At 37.2% G+C, this 22,793-nt stretch overlaps 1 protein-coding gene across 13 annotated transcripts in view; it reads right to left on the reverse strand.

Moving 5' to 3' along the window:
• Positions 1 to 22,793, reverse strand: part of ZMYM2 (zinc finger MYM-type containing 2) — a 91,842-nt gene that overhangs the window by 18,666 nt on the left and 50,383 nt on the right. For all 13 annotated transcript variants that reach the window (XM_080590211.1, XM_080590216.1, XM_080590214.1 and 10 more), the window contains 5 exons: positions 20,010 to 20,126; positions 19,501 to 19,651; positions 7,473 to 7,645; positions 1,516 to 1,681; positions 510 to 544 (listed from right to left, as the gene is read on the reverse strand). In XM_080590211.1, the coding sequence (XP_080446337.1) occupies positions 510 to 544; positions 1,516 to 1,681; positions 7,473 to 7,645; positions 19,501 to 19,651; positions 20,010 to 20,126 (642 nt within the window). The remainder of the gene's footprint in view (positions 1 to 509; positions 545 to 1,515; positions 1,682 to 7,472; positions 7,646 to 19,500; positions 19,652 to 20,009; positions 20,127 to 22,793) is intronic.

The following is a 22,793-nucleotide window of genomic DNA, read 5'->3' on the forward strand; positions in this document are numbered from 1 at the left end:
CACAGACAGCAATCCTGCAGAAGGTGGTGCTTCCATACTCTGCCACTTGCAGCAAAGTCAGTCAGGCCTTGTGTTCCAATTATTCTACTCTTAGCACTTAGAATTTAAGAACTGATGCTTTGTTTTCAGCCCTTCAAAGCTGAAACACAACCTCAATATTCTAACTGATCAAGGAAATTCTCTTCCCCTTCTATACTCAATAATACACCTAATCAGTCTAAACACAAAAAAACAGACAGACTTCATGGAGTAACTACACTTTCGTGCAGCACAGATGTAAAATAAAAGGCTTCAATGTCAGAAGACATTGAAAAGATAAAATATGAACATTTAAAAGTTAATTTCAACTACTGACGTGACAAAGACTAAAAAATACCCACAAATTTAGTTTAGTATCATTCAAAGACATTGGTTTGTGGTATTTTTAACAGTGTCATCTTTAGCCACCAGGATCTCACATTTTAAATGCCTCCAATTAGGTTATATGTATGTTAAAAATATGTACTTACTGTTATTTTTGTTCGAGGAGTTTGACAGCCCTGATCTAAAAAATGCAAGAAAACATTTTTAGATTTTTTCCCCCTTTTTCATGATCGTAATAGATTTCAGTAAGCAACTCAGACAACACGTATCATCAGGGTAATGTCAAATTAACAGCACTGTTTAGCGCTGTACCACAGGTGAGAACTGTACTCAACACTGCTCATCACAAACACCTCACTACTCTGGCATCAGACCTTACACAAAGCCAAAAGCCAAATCAATGCTGCAGACAGATGTGACTATAACCTCATTCATAAAAGTATATATCGGAAAGTTCAAATATGAAAACAGCCATACAAAGAAGCTGTGTTGATATAATTATATTCATTGAAAAGGTGATTCACTTGCATGCTGACGAGCAATTTAGATCACTGTAAACCATGTGAACATGCATTCTGGCCCCATCAGAAAACATATAAGGTACCTATTGCCAATAGGAAAAAAAAAAAAAAAAGGCAATGCATTGCTCACATCTAGATAATTCTCATTTTCTCATTTTCTTTGAGTTTGTTTCATTTGTTTCCTTTTAATTCAATTTCTTCATTTCCTTTTAATTCTGAGTGCGTTTATCTGGTCTCTTTGACCAAAACATGTTTTGAAAAGAAATGCTTCCACAGAGCAAGTAACAAAACACTGGAGCACAATGAAAGAGGAAGCCACTTTCTATCCCCATGAAGGTAAAACACTAAAATTACGCTTAACCTAAAAAGATCTAGTTTTTGAAAAAAGTGATTACAAAAGCATTTGATTAGCTGAAAATGTTTCCGCTCTCAAAAGAGCATTAAAATACAGAGTTAGGATAAAAAAATATCTAGCAACTCAATAAATAATGCATCTGGTGACAAAACAAAAATGGGCAGTCTCTAACACAAGCAAGTTTATTACAACAAAAAAATAATTCAAGCAGCTTTGAATTTTTCACTTAGAAGAAGCATTTTGTTTGCCATTTAGCAAGGGTAAGGCAGCACGTACCGTATTGTAAGTTCTCAGGTCCTTTTTGGGTTGCCAGATTTGGTTCATTTTGTTGACAGTAGAAACGGAGCAAACAGTGCTGATCACAGAAGTGTTTCATTTCTCCACGCCACTGCACCTTCTCTTTGAGATTTCCTTGAGACTTACAACAGTCACATCGTGCAGCCTTAATGCAAAGAAAGATTGTGACATTTTAAATAAGCCTTGGAAAAAAAATACTTTTACATTTTAAAAGGTTACGTTTTTGAAAGTACTGAAGAATCGTTACTGCTACACAGTTAAGTCTCACTCATGTAGGCTCTATATTTATACAACCCTCTAACCCACATTTATACACATTAGTCACTTTACTTTCAAGTGTTTGCTGAGGGTTAATACCCATAATTAATATAATTAACATGCTGTGTTTCAATTAAACACTAAGTCTTAAAATTTGCTCATTTTTGCACATCAATTTTCATTAATTCTACTAAAACCTTCTGCAAACAAGAGACAAAAGTGAGATTCCTTAATGACTTGCTTGAACCCAGGACAAGTAGGATACTCTCCCCCAAGACTGGTTTGTGGTTTTTTTTTGTTTGTTTGTTTTTCCCCCATTTGTGACTTAAAGAAAACAAAATCACTTCTCTAGGTGTCAGATCAGGGCCCTTCGGTGTAAATAACTTTTCTATTTCCATTATTTTGGTAGTTTGACAACAATTTTAGATTCCAATTATTAATTAGTTCCTTCAAATTTATTCTCTCACAATGATTTAAAAGCAACAAAAATAGCTCTCAACCTAAAGAGGATTCCAGTTAGCACACAACTTGAAACTCAAAACTTTGTTATTCACCAGCCTACAGGATAACTTCATGAGGCATCACTAATAAAGACATTTTTCTACTAAATTGGTTCCACAGAATTTAATTAGCCATGCTATAAAATATCATCTGAAGAGTACTAGTCCCAGTTTCAGATCTTCAGTAAGTGAAGAACTGTTTGCAGTGTTGTTCCCCTTGATATTTTCTTGCAATCTCCATCCCAAAGTGGTCTTTAAAAATAAGCCACCCCCCAAAAAAAACACTTTATGGATGCTTAGGAATCCCAAATAACTCAATCTAATAGTATAGCCAGAAAAGGAGGAGGGAAATTATGATAGTATGCAACATAAAACATTAATATGCAAAACCATACACAACACTGCAGTTATGCACAAGGCTCTGATGGCTGAAAAAAATGGTCCAACTGTAGTTCTTACAATTCCAAAAAATGTATCAAAAGGCCAATTAGTTCAAATGTAAAAGGTAATTAAATGTTAAGTCCCTTCATTGTACTTGACCAGTCCAGCACCATTCTCTGGCAATGCAGGAAATTCAGCTTTTAGCTGTAGTTTTCAAATATTATGAATGATATATTGAGAGACTTGATTCTAACAGTATAACCAGCTTCAAGTACATATACGTATGCACGTATTTCCTTTAAATAAACATGTTTCAACCTGCCTGGGAGCAATCAAAGCAAATAAAGCAATTAAGGGTGCCACAGAAAGGGCAGGTATTCTCCCCTTCCCTGGGGCAGGTGCCAGCAGTAGTGCTTATGCACCTGCCTGCCACACAAGGGCAGGAGCCTTGCAGCACCACGCTGCCTCCCCATCCCTTACTTTTGGTTACATTTGTCACTTTGACTTTCTGCCGATGCTGGTCCACAATTCATTTTGCAACATAGATGTTCTCAGAGGGACAAAAGAGCAAGTAAATTGTATTCTTGGAAGTGGGGAAGCAGACGAAGCATGGAGTGTTATCAAAATAGCCTAGGTGTTATCAGTTTAGGGAAACTGAATTCACAACTTCAGTGCAAATGCATCTTTACAAAACCACCAGAAGGATGAAATACCAGTAGGAAAAAAATAAAAAATTGTATAATTCACTCTAATTTTAAATCTCAAGCCCCTCTAACAATGATCATTAAGAGTGACAGCTGACCCCCGTACAGAAAAGCCCACCTATTCTCACCTACTGCACACAGCTTGACTACCAAAGTGCCATTTTCTTCTCAGTTTTCTCTGTCCTTCAAAGCAAGAAGGTGCTAAATCTTGTAAAATGCAGCAACTACAGTCTTCGGGCTACTAATTGCTTTCTCCCTCTATTTTCTGCTCTTTCATTTAAGCCTTTGAATAAGTGAATTAATGTCTCCCCTGGACTGCTACTATGGTATTTAGCTGGAAAAAAAAACAATCAGTTTCCTTAGACATGGTAAACCACCACTCCTTAGCAAACCCAATATTCCCCTGTATGGATGCTACAGTTCTCATCTCCACGTTTACTACATTAATTCTAAATATTTCCATAACCATAACTGCAGTCAATTCTATAAACCTTCCCATGCACTGAAGCTTCCTACTACCTGCTTACTCTCCCGCTTCCCTGACCTTGAAATTAGTGAAAGGAAAAACCCGAAATCATGGTTTTCTGCTTTTTCCTTCCTTCCCATTTGTTTTTATTTAAGGTACTGGAACTACTCATGAACTGAATCTCCAAAATCCTTGCCTTTGAGTCTGTTCTAACACTGTATGTCTAAAAGATCCACCTATACCCTCTGTGCTCCATTTTCACCTAACTCCTATTCCACTCACGACTGCTTTTTGGTCCAATTCCTTCCCCACACTTCAACATGCTCAAATCGCTTGTGTCCAACTAAAAATGTAAGAATCGATTCTGTTTGCCCCAAAGTTGGTTTAAAGTATAAGTTTTCACATGTGGGGCTTTTTATTTACATTTTTAATCCTCCATTGACCTGTTTCCAATGTTCTCCAAAGATCTGGGCTGACGTTAATTTCACCTTATCTTGGCTGTCTATTCCAAGCTACTTTGGTTCCATCTGCAAAAGTAGAAAGCAAGAGATGTTTCCCGAGAGTGCCTTATTATACAAGAAAGGGTAACTGCTTGAAATTGAGATGTCTAACTATACAATGGCTAAATTTGGACAAGAGAAATTTCATAAGGGTGTCTTGCTGCCTTTACCTTCTAGATTAATGTTGGCTCCATCATTTCAAATTTTACCATGGCTGACAATCATTGTTATTTGCTTATGCCTCAGACTGCAGCTCCTCACCTCCAACTTAGTTTTGGCTGTAGACATCTGACCTCCACTGAATACGCAATTATTACCATACATGTTCAATCCAATCACTATTCCACTGCAGACTGGAATGACCTATATTTGCACTTGAGCTGTGGTATTTTCAGCAATGTTTCACAATGTGTATTTTAAGAAACCAATTTCTGTACTGTTCTCAAAACTGTATAATCTTTGTCAAGATACTTTCAGTTCTCTTGTATGAGAAACATCAAATGATTGAAACTGTCATCAAACAGGCTACTAAAATATTTATATTGAAATCTGAAAAATGACTGTGAAATTATGATCCAAACCACAGCATGCAATTAAAGTTTACAAGGAGGAGCACTAATAACATAGGGAACTAGCCTCAAGACACCGAATTTTTTGCTTCTCTTCTCAGAAGTGCATTGGACACCATACTACAAAACATCCTCAGAACTTGGTACCAACCAATTTCAGCTGTCATTCACCAGATGATGATGACCTAACTATTCTTTTACATTTCAATCCCTTGCATTAGGTTTGAGGAATACTTCTAGATAAGCCTGATGTGCTTCTACCTCTGCTATCTTTTTCTAGCTTTCTGTGAAGAGAACTTTTGCACTCAGGGAAGCCCTCCCATAAATAATTATTTTGTAAATGTTAAGATGTTTTCCAGATAAAACTACATGAGAAAAATGTGTCCATAAAAGAAAGTAGACAAAGAAAATGGAGACAAACACTTGTTTAATGAGCACAATGCTGACGTTAAAACATTACTAGGTTATTACTACTTATTTCTCTTTATGTATACATTCAATTGAAACTCCAAAATAGCACTGGACACTGCATAAATGAGACAAAGCTCATACATATGTATCTATTCTTTCAAGAAGCTAACAGACAAAACAGGAAATGAAGTACAAATCGAGGGAGGGGCCTATATCTATTCTGTCTTTCTCTATTTTGATCATTACCTACTTATGACTAGGTAAGAATGTTCACTAACAATATGCTACCAAACCTAGGATACCTGGAATGACTTTTATAAAAAGAGGGAGGAGTTACCAGCAAGAATGTAAAGGAAAAAAAAAAAGTCAGTTTTAGCAAAATACACACACCCCAAACCTAACCTAGTACTTGTCTTCTCTATGCAATAAATCCCAAGCTTCTATAACCAGAACTTTAAAAAATGCCAGCTTCTTTAACCTGAACTTTAGGCAAAGGCTTTAAGAAGTATTTGGAAAAAAATGACAATCAACAATTCAACATCATGTAACACTAGTTCCACTAGCAAGGACAAGATTCAGAAAGTAAAAATATCTAACAGTTCAGTGTCATCAAAAGTATCAAAAGTCACTAGTTGCCAGTAAGTCTGCTTGAATTACTTTTTCATGGCATCATATCTTATTTTCCCGTACCACGGTACCAACACCATTTCTTAAGCAGACTTAATGGGCTAATTCAGTTATTGCTTTATCCCACAGATCAGAAGGATAAACTAACGCCAGAGTTTTCAAGTGTTTCCCAAATCTGAATCACAGTACAAACTTCCATAGAAGTTTATGATATGACACTAGTTTGGTACACACATCCCCAGACTGTATTATTCGCTGAATCACCAAGAGGTTTCTAAAGCACACCAAAGCTTTATTGAATTCTCTATTAGGAGGCATTTTTTAATAAGGGATAAACTTCATCCCATACCTCAAGTTTTAAGGCATATTGATATAATATTATTGTATGAAATAACATTTTAAGTCTAAGAACTCTGCAGCCAAGCTTCATCACCCTATTATCACAAGAGACATAAGAAACTGATACTGGTCTTCAGTAGTTTTTTTTCAGAAAATTCTAAAAGGACCCTATGTACATTATTCAAAATAAAGACTTTACAGTGTTGGGCAGTAACACTTCTGGAACCTGCCATTCCAAAATATCAGATATGTCTTCAGATTTAGGTCTTTTATGGTAGGTAGATCATCTTGAATTACAGGACTTTTATCTAGACCTCTAACATTTCAAGCTTTTTATTGCCTTCCAGGCTCTGAACAGAGTTTTGGTAAGGTGACAAATTTTGTATTGTCTTTTTTTTCAATTGCATCCACAAGTATAGCTCTTGTTTTGATATTATCAGTGTAGCTTTCCAGGATGTTCCATGGTACTAATCGCAGGTTAAACCCAGTCCAATTTCACCTTTACTTCTTTCAAAAAAAATGAAAACAAAAAAAAAAACCTCTTAACGTGAACTCTTTGCTGGTTGTGCTTCACAAGGTAGTTAAGCTTCCAGAGATTTAGAAACAGATGCCATCACATTTGTTTTAAACTTTTATTAGAAATCCATTTGGTCTTGCTTTTCCCTTTGGCATCCTTTCCACTGGGAAATAATCAACAGTGAAAGCCTCTGCAGTTCAAACTGTGGGAGAAGGGAAAAGGCAAAAAAGGAGGCAAAAGCAGGAACAGGATAAACTCTGCCAACCTAGTTTATCATCAGTAAGCTTAAGGTATCATACAGCTGCTAACTAACAGTGTTTTCAACATTCTGAATACATATGTAAGTAATTTTGACAAGAAAAATATAGTATCAATTGAGGGGGGAAAATTGGAATTGTAAAGTAACAAATACATAGTAGTTTTTTTCTTTTTTCTTCTGTAACTCAAGACTGCTTTGCCAAATGAATTAATAAATCAGATCATAGAAATGCTGCTCTATGTTCTAAGAAAATTCAAATGATGAAATTAATACATTTGCTTTTTGTGCAGCAAATGCTTTGCTGAAGTAAGCCGTATTTGCTGCACAGTCCTTGAGATATCCTCACATGTGCATTTTTGTTTTGTTAAACTCTGGAGCTCTTGTCAAAAATTCTGAGTTACTTGCCTTGTAGTACCAGTCCTGAAATTTTTTACAGCACTCTTCACTGCAGAAATCTCTCACTACACCATCAAGTTCCTTAGTTGCTCCCTTTTTGCACAGCTGCGAGCAGTAATTACAAGTAACACATCTCAGTCCTAACCGTCTTGCAAAGTCTTGTTTATATAGCAGCTTGCAGCCTGGAAACAGATTTTAAATATTAGGAACAAAGTAATTTTTACAGAGAGATATCACAATTAAGAGTTAAATATTGAAAACTAAATGAATACAACAACAGCTAACAATCGGGGCTTCAGACAAATTCAGGTTGCATAATACACTATATTTCAAGACATTTTTACCTGAATACCTTTCCTTCACAACCCTATGGTTTATGTGGTGTCTGCATTCTCTCAAAACACTATGCTTAAATCTGTACTTATCAAATCCCTGAAGAAACAGACAAAAAAATTGCATAATTTGTTTTTCATATAGATCCCTGCAGAAGCATTGACTTGGAATTACATATCCTCAGAATGCTAGATATCCAGATAATGACAAGCAGAAATTGTAAGCCAGGCAGCACTGTTCTCTAAAACGATAGCTATCTTCAAGGATCAACCTACTTCTATTACTACTTCCATTCATTTAAGTACAACAAACCACTTAGACAACTCTTTCATTTTTAAGAACACTAATAGGTACAAGATCTAAGAACTGAAGAGTTTCCTAAAAAAAACCAAAAACAAAAAAAAAAACTACAAAGTAAGCAATGAAGCGAGCAGTTCTGAGAATGATTATGCAATGATAGGAGCTTACATATGAAATTTGTGTAAGATCTCTATCTTAGATCTGTATCGTATTTTTTTCCCATTCACATTAGGTGGGTTATTTTTTAATTTGTATTCTCTATGCAGTCGTAACATCAAGGTCATCATAATGAGAGCTATATTCTTCAATAATCTGATCTTCCCTCAAGCAAACTACAGAAGATATTCTAAAGCATTAAATGCATTAAAAGATGAATACTCTAGCTATTACATAGGCTATTTTGAGAATATAATGTATTTAAACTATCTCAAATCCAGTGTCTATTCAAGCTGATGCCTAAATCATATTCCGTGCATCTTTATAATTTTGTTAATTTTACAGAAAAGAACAGTATGAGAAGATGAAGCAACTGTCCATATAAAACACTGAAGGGACAAGATAACATCTACGCAGACCACTAATCTAAGATACTGCATGTGTTTTTACGATTTCCCAAATACCATAGTAGCACCAAGACCAGAACTCAAGTCTTCCTAGTACTTGCTCTGCTTGGGCATATTGCCTAGTACATGCAGACTTCTGTACTTCTGGTAAGTTAGGAAAATCAGTATGCAATATATACTTCCTCTGGAATACACAATATAGAAATAATGTAATTGTAATAGACCCAGTAATTTCAATTAACTGTCTTGTGCTGTTGTCTATTAGGGAAGAATTTGGTATTCTGAATTTCAGTTAAACAGACTCTAATTTTAAAACCACTAAAAGCACACAAATACAAGTGGAAGCTACAGCAGATGGCGTCTTCCAAAAACAAAAGGTTATTAAGAAATTTTAACTTGCAACATTGCAAGTTCTGCTAAGAAATTAAATTTCCTAACAAAGTCAAAACAATACAATTACAGGATATCATACAAATAAAATACACTGTAGGTAATAACTGCTTTCAACTGTTTTTTTTTTTAGTCATATCTCTCTGATTCTTTAACAAGAGAATAAAGAAAATTACTAACACAAAGCACAGAGTGCAAAAGGTAAGGGCCAAATGAAGCAAACATCCTTAGAGTGCAACTAATTTGGATGCAAAATATATTGCTCTGCAGGAAATAATAATCCCGAAGGTACCAGTGCGTGCAAGATTCAAAGTACTGCTTAAAGCACTGAAAATTTCTTGCCAGTATTTTTTCGGATGGCCATATTTCTCATTATTGTATGTGGCATTGGATTCTTTTGACTTCGTCACAGTTCCAGAGACAGGTCAGCACCACAACGTATCCTCCCCTCGAGCTGTGCCTTAGAAGAGCCATTCACAGCTGTGTCCATCTTTTAAGACCAAAGCTAGTAAAAGTAGTCTATCACCAATCAGGTAAGCTAACTGGCTAAATAGCCTACAAAATGAACGGCAAAAATTTACATTTTTCTTGGCTGCTAAAAGACAGAAAGTACAATTGAAGAAGATACTGCTGTTACATTAAAAAAAAATCAACTAAGAATTTTTCCATTCTACAGTCAAACATCTCCCACATCTCTGTGACTCACAGAAAATAATGAGCAGTGAAAAATAAGCTGGGGGAGAAAAAGTCCAAAATTCAGAATCCAGAATCCAGCCCTTGAGAATAAGTGCCTGAAAAACATATTTGTTTGTATTTTATAAATCACTGACTGCAGAACTTCTTGCTGAAGGATGCCTCTACAGAGGATTGAGAATCCATCTTCATAAAACTTCAGATGTTGATAGAAGACTTATATCCCTGAAGACTTTTGTAATGGAAATACAGGCTATTCTTTCTGCATCATCATGAGAAAGAATCTTCAGAAATAGATGTCTGATGCTTTTTAATGCCTTTTTTTTTTTTAATGTCTTTGTAATATGTAACATAATCCACTTGACCAGGGAACCTTTGGTTGCTTCAAGATCTTGTTTCAGACAAAGGGAAACAGAATGCCTTTTTATAGGGCTATAAATACTTTTTACAGGATATATTTTAATTAGGTCCTTGGTACTGTGTACATACCTAGGATATAACTTTATGGTAAGAAGTTATGGTTTTGATTGGAATGGTAAGACTTTCTTTAAAGCACAGAGAAAGGTGTTCACTTTTGGCAAAACAGACTGAGTTCATTTAAACAACTTGGTCTTCACAGTACACAATGCAAATCCCAATCAACAAAGCAGTAGCTCCCTTGCTAGCCTTGTGGATGTGACCAAGAAGCGGGCTCTAACTGACAGAACACTGTAGATGAGTTAATACAAAAAGCACTGGTTTTCTGATCATTTCAATATCAACACTAGAAACCTAAAGGCTTGGCCAACATACCTGCCCTACGAACTTGGGCTTCATGAATAAGCATTGCCCGACACCAACAGCTGCCAGCCCCATAATTTTGAATGAAGATACACGAGTAATTCCTAAACTCTTCATAATTTTTGCTATTTACAACATATACACCAGCTAAAGTGTGACCAGATAGAAGCCTCTACTGCTTTAAGTGATTCTAAGAGATTAGCTGCTAGTCATTTTAAATAAAAATGTACGTGTAAGTCATTTGGTTCCAGCTATACAGGTAACTGAATATATTCTTTAGCGAGGTTTTAACACAGGACCACCCTGTGAGTCCATTACCTCAAAGAGATCACTAAGAAGCATTTTAAGATGAGATCTTTCCAATGCAAAATTTGAACCAGGCAAAAAAAGAAGTTGCCAATATCTGCTAAATCAACCTAACACATCCTCAACTAGGCTATTGAAATTCTGGCTTCCAAACAAAATCCATTCCAAAACTCATCCCTTCTTGCAACCCTAGACCTTCCCACATAACTAGAGAGAGAATAAGCCTCTGAACACATGCAACACAGACTTACTGACAGGATGACACAGAAGCAGTTCCTCCAAACCTTCACTTCAAACAAGCTAAAGGTCAAGAGAGTTTCCTCTCTTTCAGCAGTCTCTAGAACTGCCAGATCCAGCCCTGCAGAGCTATCCGTGACAGAAAACGTTTCACTTGATGTCTGTAAACTAATGCAAGCAAGCTAGCAAGAACCTGGTCCTATTCTACCAGCAGCACCTACCTGAATTACTGGAAGTTCAGTACATTCACACATGCAAAAAGCCATGAAAAAGAAATGCTGAACTACAAACGCTTCCTGAGTCATTACCAGTCTCTTGTTATCACAGAGAATAACATCTGTTATACAACACAATTATTCCACCCTAAAAGCAATTTTTTTTTTTAATTGCTGAAAGGCTGTATTTATTAGATTATCTTTCTCCTTCTTCAAGCTACATACCCAGACTCACTGTTCTCTCATCTTGTAGTAACTTCAACAGTTATCTGTAACAACTTCATCTAGAGAAGAATAGCAACAGGCCTGTAACATCACAAACCTGTAAAATCAATAGGTCTGCAACATCACAAGCTAGGTCTTGATGAATTCTGGAATTATGTTCCAATCCACATCATTCTGTTGTCGTCTTCTGTTCTATCTCTCTGTATTGATTCAAATATAATATCCACCTCTTCCATACCCTTGCTCCTACAGTTCTCTCTGTCTCTGGCTTCACAATAAACATCACTATCCTAATGAAAACAGATGCAAAGCATCCTATGTTGGGTCCTGGTTGGATTACCTTTAAAGTAGGTCCCATTTTCTCTGTGTAATAGGGAGGTCGTGTAACCCACTTCCTTCCTTGTCTTCTGCTGAGGAATCTTTTATTACTTTACTATGCCAATTCAACTCACCTTCTTACACATCCTAAGTTTATCCTGATAAAAATTTCAGATCTCTAGGTACTAGCTCTTTCCCTTCTCTTCTCTTACCTACCCCCAATCCAGTTACCCAGTTTCTTCTTGTTCTTATTCTCCAGTTGATTATTCTCTTGGGTTAATAAGAAGCATCTTTATAAGATTTCTTCCTCTTGTGATCATAATTTCAGCACCTTAAGTCGTCATCACCCCTTATCTGCAACAGCCAATGCGGTCTTTGCATAAAGAACTGGTTCAAACCTCTTCAAAGACATAGAAGGAGAATTAACACTGAAGAAAGCAAATTTAATGAAGACTGCTGTAGTCAACCAATGGATAGGGTTTCAGGTTTCACTTCTATTTTCTTTGCCATTTTAGAAATTAACTCTACACGATCTAAAAATTTCAGATTCAGCACAACCTGTACTCAAAATTCAAATGGCTCTAACGGTATCAATGTTCTCTCTCTATAGAGGGATAGAAGATTACAGAATCATAAACGTTGGAAAAGACCTCCAAGATCATCTGGTCCAACCACCCCCTGCAGTGGGTTTACGTGGCACAGTTTTGGTAGCAGAGGGCCATAGGGGTGGCTTCTGTAAGAAGAATATAGAAGCTGCCCCATGTTAGATAAGGGCCCCACTGCTGGCCAGAGCCGAGCCAATAAGTAATGTTGTTTGCAACTCTGGGAGAGCAGGTTTAAAAAAGGAAAAAACAAAAACAAAAAACTGCTGCTATACAGCAGCTGGGAGAGGGAGAGGAGTGAGACACAGCCTTGCAGGCGCCAAGGTGAGTGCAGCTGGAGGGGGAGAGGTGCTCCAGGTGCTGGAGCAGAAGTCCCCTGCGGCCTGTGGAGAGGCCCCTGGTGGAGCAGGCTGTCCCCCTGCAGCCCACGGGTCCCACACGGAGCAGATCTCCACGCTGCAGCCCGTGGAGGAGCCCCCGGTGGAGCAGGTGGATGTGGCCTGGAGGAGGCTGCGGCCCATGGAGAGCCCCCGCAGGAGCAGGCCCCGGGCCGGAGCTGCAGCCCGTGGAGAGGAGCCCACGCAGGAGCAGGGGGTCTGGGGGGAGCTGCCGCCCGTGGGGGACCCGTGCTGGAGCAGTTTGCTCCTGGGGGATGGACCCCGTGGTACGGAGCCGTGTGGGAGCAGTTCTGGAAGAGCTGCGGCCTGTGGGCAGCCCCCCAGGCTCAGTTCGGGAAGGACGGCATCCCGTGGGAGGGACCCCACGGGGAGCAGGGGCAGAGAGGGACCGTGAGGGAGCAGCAGAGATGAAGCATCAGGGACTGACCGCAGCCCCCATTCCCTGTTCCCCTGCACCGCTTGGGGGGAGTGGGTGGAAGAGGGTGGTTGGGGGGTGTCCTGGTTCCAGTTAGGACAGAGTTAATTTTTCCTCCTAGTAGCTGGTAGGGTGCTATCTTTTGGATTAGGATGAGAAGAGCGCTGATAACATGCTGATGTTTTAATTGTTGCAGAGCAGTGTTTACACCAGGCCAAGGACTTTTCGGCTTCTCGCTCTGTCCTGCCAGCGAGCAGGCTGGGGGTGCAGCAGGAGCTGGGAGGGGACAGACCCAGGACAGCTGACCCAAACTGGCCAAAGGGGGATTCCATACCATCTGACGTCATGCTAAACAATATATAGGGGTGGCTGGCCGGGGTGGGGGGCCGGCTGCTCGGGGATAGGCTGGGCATCGGTCAGCGGGTGGTGAGCAATTGCATTGTGCATCACTTGTTTTCTTACACATTATTATTATTAATACTATTATCATTATCACTATTATTATTATTGTTATTATTATATTCCTGTCTTAATAAACTGTCTTTATCTCAACTCACCGGCTTCACTTTCCCGTTTCTCTCCCCCATCCCAGAGAGGGAGGGGGGAGGGTGAGCAAACGTCTGTGTGGTGTTTAGCTGCCAGCCGGCATTTTTGGTTTCTTTCCTTTGTTTCTCACTTTTCTAGCTTGTTAGTAATAGGCAACAAATCTTACTATCTTCCTACTCTGTTACAGTAATTGTTGAGCAATCTCCTCATCCTTATCTCAATCCTTGAGCCCTTTGTGTTGTATTTTCTCCCCCTTTCCCTTTGAGGAGGGGGAGTGAGAGAGCGGCTGTGGTGGAACTCGGCTGCCCACCTGAGTAAAACCACCGCACCCCCCTACCACCAACATCACCCTAAACCATGTCCAAGATAACCATAATAATCTCCTCCTCAACATATCTCTAGCATTCAACATTTTTGACTATAAGAATGCTGTCAGAACAATCAAAATCCACAGTAATGTGTTAAAATTGTCAAGTCATTCCAGAAGATATGCATACAGCCAAGCACTAAGTGGAAACTACATCTACATGACCAGACTCTCCCACTTGTGGCATACCACAAGAAACGAGCCTTCAGCTTTTCTGCATGCATTTGTCTAGAATGTGCAGGTCTGCTTTCCTTCAACACAGCCTAGAGCCTTTACCTGCTGCTTCTGCAGTGAGAGCACCTCTTAAATATTTCATAAGGGACTTCTCTGATTTGAATATGCTCTCTTTCCTATCTTAACTCTTTTTATTATTATTATGTCAATCAGCTGAATAGTATCTTTGAGCTTTTACAGTAATAAAATCTGTTTGTAATAGTTGTCTGCAACTTAAACATATATTACCAGACTACTAAATAAGATAACATGGCCTGCACAACCGCATTGTGCCAATCTGAGCCCTGTAACAAAAACTGCTATGACTCAATTTGATGTTAGGGATGTTCCATTACAACTTATGTCCATAACTGTCAAAGCACATTGTATTCTCTCAGGATAAATCAGGCACCTCAAAATCTGTCTGAAGTGGCCTCCACTTTTCTATTAACCTGGTTTGTAGGAAAGAAACACCTTCCCTCATTAACAACACGATTCGTACAATTGCGAAAGGGGATTTTTGTGCATCATATTTTTTACAGCATTTAAGACGTTAAGCTTTTCATTTGTTCCATTTTGCCACAATATTCCAAATTGTCACTGAAGAAATCCTCAAAAGAAAGCCACAAGGAAACCAATATTTCAGGTTAGAATTTATCTTAGAGGGGTACATTGTACATTGTCAAAGGAAGCAGCCAAAAGCAAAAGCAAACTAACGTGGCTGGCTAAAGATGAAAAGGCACCACACTGAGCACAAGTTATTTCGGTATGGTAGGACACTGTCAGAGCTGCAGAGAGGGAGATAACAGCTCTGTGAAGCACAAACCTGAGAGCTTGCAAAAGAAAATTTTTATTATACAAAGTAGTTATAACTGTGATATAAAAATTTACGTATGCTAAATAAATATCACTTTTTTCTGTCACTACAATCTATACTACTCACCGATGCTTGATAACTTTATGAGGTCCTATTGCAAAATAGCATGCAATTAGGAAGTAACAACTGTCATAAAATTTTGTCATTAAAACGTGTGCTTTACTACCGCTTTAAGAATTTTCTATACATTAGCCCAAATTCTGTACATTGTACCTTGTAAGAGGTGTATCTATATCTCTAAAAATAGATAGCTGATAACATAAGCTATAAAAAAATCCTTTTAAATAGTTTCTGTATGTTTAAGAACGAAAGCAAACATCAGCAATGAAAGGGGCACAAGCAGGCTTGACACACCTAGGGTATGATGCTCTGCTGCACAAGAGCATCATACCAACTGCTACTCAGTGCAGCTCCCCACCTACTGGGGAAGCCCAGCAACTCTAAGCAAGTCTCAGTGATATTTCATATCACTTAACATTTTGGAAATCTGTTAATGTTTCCAGTAATAACAGCAATCTCTGTAATTTCAGGTTGATTTCTAAATTGGTTGTGAAACATTTGTAAGCACTTGGAAGTAGTTTAAAACACTTGTGTTTAGGCTGTTCCCAGTATCTGCAATGTTTTCATATAAATCTAAAAATCAGCTAAGCATTTAACAGTATACTTTATCTAACGATCTACTGTCCAGAAATGATTGAAAAGATGTCAATCTAAAATACGCAATGCTTCAACTAAATACTTATCTTTCCTAGACATACTAAGATTGGAACTCACGTAATTTCCTAAATTCTTTTACTACTTGTCAGCTCTATAATATTTCAAAAGGCGTTAGACTCTACTTAGATGAAATATCAGAACTGTTTAAATTTAATTTCCAGAATCGTGTACTTAGACCCATATTTCTAGAAACATGTAAGCATCCTGTCAAGATTATAATATAGTTGCTGTTTTCATAGTTGAATTTTCTGTATTATCCATTTGAAAGGAACTTCCAAGTTACTTCCCAGTATCAGATAACTGAGTTACTCCGCAGCTTACCAACCTTCTTCCAAGAAGCAGACTACTGCATATGAATCAATGTTACTAAAATTCACATCACAAAATTATTACAATGCCTGTATTATTTAAATTATAGCACTTACTTCTATTGGAAAAGATTAATTATATGCCAAATGAAGAAAAAAAGTGATGGAGATACTATTCTAAAACAGTTCCATTGCTGAATTCCCAAAGACTGACTGCTTTTGTACATGAGACTTGAAAAATCCCAAACTCAAGATCTCAGGAATAACAGCTTGCACAGCCTATCCTCAGTTGTCACTCATGTGACTACATATATATAAAATTTCACAAGCAACTCTGATTATCTTGTTTTAGCATACATGACATACATTTCATTTAATTTAGATATTGTTATTTTGGTATGCCTCCCTAGTCATAAAATGCCAGCACAGTTTAATTTCCTAAATCTCAGCACCAGGGGGACAGATTAACTAGTCAGTTCAGGTTGCTCATCCTCCACATAGCATCTGAGTTTTGGACAAAAACAGAAAAAGCATACTGTATCCCATGAAATAATTAATAGCCACCTTTAGCATGAATCATTTCTAATTATACATTATTGCAACAGAAATTTCAGCTGCTCACTGCACATATTTTCAAATATCTCAATAGACATACTAAGAAACTGAGTTGGAATGAAACTGCACAGAAATACTAATCCCAGAGACTTTAATGTGGGTGTCAGGGTTTGTCAATTTTATGTGTGTATAAATTTAGAAGTGTGTGCATGTGTAAAAAAACAAAACTGAAACAACAAAAAAAACCCAGGTCTGAAAAATGTGAGTAGAGGAATGATGGCATCTTCATTACTCCAACTAGGTCGGCATAAGTAGTCGAGGGGTATTTGTGGTTGATCTTGTGTATGTTTCCCGTAAGTTTGCTTGAAGATCAACAAATAAGCATTCTTTCTGAAATTTCAACACCTGTTTAATTTCTATTGATTTTTACTCAGGAGCCTTCCTTTATAAATAGACACCTGAAATTTGCCAGTATTTTCCACGAAGAGTTTTATTTCTTCCAGAAATGACAGTATCTTTTGTAACTGAGTACCTTAGGTATTTCTTCTTAAATCATAATATATTGTCCTCTGGTGAAGAAAAACTACATCCTCACCAAAATGGTCTATGTTGGTAGAATTTATCGAAGAATAGTTTGCAATATCAAAACCAGCATGACCTCCATATCAAATGAGTTTCTTTCCTACATCTACTAGCTTTTCTACTTTATAAACAGTTGGGCATGTATTTCTGGAAAAAGCCTATGAGATCAAAGAAAAATTAGGGTTGTTTGGGTGCCTGGAAAGTGCGGAAGAGGAATTTATCACCTCTGATGACAGAACTTTCATTTGTTTACCTCCACTCAGTCCACCTATAGATCTTGACCCCTCTCACCCACATCATATCCCCACTTTTAACTCCTGAATTCCAAAATTTCTGCAGCAATCTATATCACTACATCTCCTTTAAAAAACTGACCTAGGTTGTTTCTACAGAGCTTCTGTGCAGATCAGCAAGTCATTTTCATCAGGTAACACAGGTTTTTTTTCATATGCATCACAAAGCAGACCTAAGCTTCTGCTAGCAGATGTGTGCCATACTTATTCAAGCTACGTCTTATTTAATGGTGCTTTTCACTACCTTCTCTCTGTTATTCAATGGTTCAGATCATCACACCAAGACAATAAAATTCATTTTAACAGTAAAATTTGATGTATTCACCCTCAAAGATCACCTCTGCTCTCAAACTGGAATTCCAACACATGCAAACTTGGGACCCACACTAAAACTTTCAGTAATGGATTTCCCCCATTCAGTAACTGTATTTATACACGAAAGAATATTTCTTTCCTTCCTCAAATTTTCCAATAGGAAATACAAACCCTCTCACTCCAAGCCTCATCATAAAGAAATGTCTCTACAGGAGTAATAATATGGTATAGTTTGCATTATGAATCTTATTGATTTCATTGTGACAGCTGCCAGGGTTTGAAATGAGGAAGTCCAAGGTATCCACAATAATACTGGCATACACTGCAATCTCCAGGTTCAAAGAAGTTTGCTCTTGTCTTTGAACACATCCTGTGGAATTGTTTATTCACAGAAACAATATCTAGCTAAATGTTACTGAGTGTTGCAACATACTGTAAAACTCTCCACCTATCACTTTGCAGTCCAGAACACAAGAAAGTAATGATGGTGGAGAAATCTATGCCACCACACTCCATTCATCAGAAACAAGAAATTCCAAAGACCAGAGCTATAAAGGAATATTGTGGAAGAAAGGATGCCTCCAGCCACACACTCCACTCCTCTCCAAGCTAACAGGACCCTGATTCAAGTAAATTGTTACATTTGCTGTTTAATCTGCTTGAAAGCAGAGAGCCTTCAGCAAGGTTTATCAAATGATAGTGAAAGCATTATCATATGAACTACTAAAGAAAAAATACATATATATATATATATTCAGTACATCCTCCAAATATAGGTCATCCAAACTTGTAGTTAAATTTCTAAGACTGGGATTAAATATCAAAGGATAGCTCACCAGAAGTGGAAGACAAGACCGTATTTTTCTGTTTCTATTAAGATGTTCAATATTTTAATGCAACTTAAAAGAATACTGTGCCAATATACCTCTTTGCATAGCTTGTGTTTTTTTTTTTTTGTTTTGAAAATTCTAATCATTGATCAGGAAAATTACGATGACTTTAATCAACATATACCAACAGGCATCACTGGAGCTATTCCTTGAATGACCTTTCTAAGCTAACATAGAAAGATTTTCCATTGTTGTATTAAATTTTGAAAATACGAATCAAACAGAAAGCTTGGTATTCCTCAATGCAGGTAGTGTAGGGATAGGCTTTGCTGCATAAATTTTTTTTGAAAGAAGAAAATATGTAAAAAAAATTTGTGCATATGCATACACATGTGTATGTATTTACACACACACATAGAAGAGAGATGTCCAGTCTTCCTAACCTGAAGTAAGTGGTCAAAAACTCAACAGAAGACCAGAAAAGCAACTCTGATGAATTAACAGGCATATGCATTAATGATGAAGAAACTTGTGTTTCAGCATCAAATACAACAGAATGAATGGGTACCTTAAACTTTAACATGAAATATGAACACAGTATGTCAGCTGCAGTAAAACTACAATGACCAATACCTCAGAAAAAACAAACACATACATACCTTCACTACAAAACGGTCTTTTGATGCCAGAGAAATTCACCGTCTCATGCAGCGTTTTTTCCTCTTGACAGTATTCACAGTACGTAACTATGCAGTGCAGTTTCTTATAATCATCAGAACATGCTCTGCTGCAGAACTGATACACTTTGTTCTAAATGCAAAATTGCAAAGCATCACGAAGAGGGTTAACATTAAATTTTAAGATCTGGGAAGTGCAACTTTAAATAATAGTTTGCCTTTAGGACACAACTGTTACATGCCATGTAAATAGATGAGCAAGCACACAATTAGAGTATGACTTCTGGTGCTAAAAACAAGCAACTCTTTCTCAGGCTCATAGCGAGTCCAACAAATAGTCAACATTTCATATGAAAATGTGAAATAGGAAAATATGCCAATCAAGTTATCCAGAAAACTTATATTGCAGTTACAGGTTTAAACTTTTGTAAACACTTCACCATTCTAAAAATAATGGGGGAAAAACAAAACAGAACTAAAAAAAAACTTACCTCCCATTCTAGTACTTCTGGCTTTGAACAAAAAGAACTTTTGCAATAATTGCATTTCAACTGAATATCAGTGGGAGAGATAAACTGACCATTTGTTGAAGACTGCACGCTGAGAGTCTGAAAAACAAAAATATATACATATACATCACAAAAAATAGTTACCTTTAAAATGTGGGGTTTTTTTCATTTAACCCACATCGTTTGAAAATCTAGGAGTTTATAAATAAAGTCAGCAGCATTTCTAGGCAAAAGCACAGCAGGTTAGTCTTTTCCCTTGACATCTTAGATTCTCTAGTCTTGAATCTTCACCCTCTCTTTCTCAGTATTTCTTTTATCTTACCTTTCTAATGTCTGCCATTTGCAACTATAATGTATAAACGGAAAAAAAAAGTCTCCTAAAACTGAACACCTGTTAATCACAAAACATGTATTTTCAGAAAACTATAATTCACAGCTTGCCTTACTTTGGTCACAGAATTTCAAACAAAAACCTACAAAAGTATTTTCAAATCCAAACCTGACCAAAGCAGATTATCACCACCTTACCTAATCATATCACTTCAAAATACAAATACTAAAGTAAAAGGCCTTCAGCAATAATCTGAGTAAATGCAGGGTTTAAGATTAAGAAAAAACTAGCTAATAGTCCTAGCTGGCCTCAATCATTGTGGCTGGAAGATGCAACCATTCAAATAGCCAAGTCCTAAACAAAGGTTTTCATATCAAGAAAAATAATATTGATTTCATGCAGGAATGAGAATTTAATTATGTAACTGAATAATTCACTTAATGCATTTCTGCAGTAATCAATAGAGAACTCAATTTTACAGCATTTGTAGTCTCCCAGTAGGTTGTTTATAAGCCTCCAAGACAATCTTTTGCGTATCCTTAGATCAACCAACTACTGGCATGTTATCCATGAACCGTTCAAGACAAGGTATGAATAAGTAGCAATCATGGACACCCAAAGAATCCAGAATATAAATTTCTTACGGCCATCTTCTCTGCAAGCTTTGCAACAAGACATATTTTTAAAGACACTCTCTTTACATGAGATGAAGACGTAGTAACAAATCTACATTAGTGAAAATATAAAACATTTCTGTTACAGGATACTTTGCTTCAGGCTGCCATGTTACTAAATCTTCATCTACACTAAACAAATAAATTGTGTTAAGACTGGTTATTGATGTAAACTTTCACATAAGCAGGCCAATACTGCTGAGTGTTAGCCAGCAGAGCCAACAGTATTAGTTTATGCAGATGCACTACTTCTGCACCAGTTTGCAGACATTAAGTAGTCATACACATTTCCCGATCATGGACAGAACCTTAGAACCAAACAACAGAAAAGACATCACCTTTATCCCAATGGTCCATTGTCCTATAACAGCTTGAAGTCTGATGCCTACATACAGTATTTAGTGGTTTTATCCCTCTATATCCTGCAAACATCTCTTCTGTTGAGATTTACTAGATTTTGGCTGCTCTAAATAGGTTGCCAAAGAGTTGTACTAATATAGGAGCCACAAAGGCATTTTGACATCTGTCCTGGTTTCAACCACAACAACATCAAGGTCCAACCTCTGTATTTCTGCATTTGCAGGTTTCCTCAAAAAGCAAACACCATTCTCAACACGTGCTGCCATATGGATTATGTAATTGCAATGAAAGCCCTAGAAGCTCTGGTTGAAAACAAAGGGAAATCAATAAGCAAGTATACCCATCACATCAGTTTAGAAACGAAGGAAATGTTGAAAAACTAGCAGCTGTGACGACCCGTAGAACACTGAAGATAAAGGGAAGAATGAAAATGAAACATATCAAGTGCTCACAAAAAGAAAAGCAACTGTATATTTTCCATGTCTATAGTTGCCATTAAATGTGGTACTGCAAAACCCTATCTTGAGGGTTACAGCACAAAATACTAGGTTTTGCTGTTTTCTAATGTATGGCACTTTCAACTTCTTTTCCCATTTGCTGTGGTAGAAATGTACGCCCTACCAAGTCTAGGGGGCTGGTAATTGAAGAAAAACAAAAGCTGAAGATATGAGAACAATGGAATTTTAGACTGTTAAAAATTCAAACTTGTTTTAAAGAATATTTGCACCTAACTGTAGATAAAAGTTATCTGAGTGATTAAGCATTACTGCTTCTAAAACAAAACCAGTGTTGCTGGTTGTTGCTTTTTTTAATCATAAAGTTCTATGGTCAAGTAAACATTTTCTACAGAAATCAGTAAAGAACTGAATTCACATTACTGATAGCTCTAAAACAAGCAAAAAATAGTTGTTAAACCAAGAGTTAATCACAACATGATTTAGTTGCCTACTTAAAGTTCCCATTATGCTGCAATTAAAGGCTGCTTCTGCATAGTATTTTAATGAGTCAAGATGTCATGCATGTAGCATCATCCTGTCTTGCCTCTAAATTACAATATGCTTAGAATAAGAGAATATCTTTAGGAATTATCTGGAAGCATTCTTACACAAAAGAATCGATAAGATCACAAATTTGTTAAAGTGTTTCTCAGGTCACCTTGAACATCAAGGATTTATTGATGTTATGCTTTACCAAAGATATATTTGAAATCATGTGTGCGTGTATGTGCACATATGTACGTACACCCTTAAATGGAATCTTAAATTCAATCCCCAAATAGTTATCTTTAATTTGGCTTTTCTTGAGCCTGAACAACAAGAGCATGGAAAGTGCCAAGCAAGATTAAATATCATTGTAAAGCCATTTTCACGCTTCAATGCAACCACCACAAACTGCTCTAAG

This window comes from Anser brachyrhynchus (genome assembly GCF_964034855.1).
Source record: "Anser brachyrhynchus genome assembly, chromosome: 1".
Classification (NCBI taxonomy): Eukaryota; Metazoa; Chordata; class Aves; order Anseriformes; family Anatidae; genus Anser; species Anser brachyrhynchus.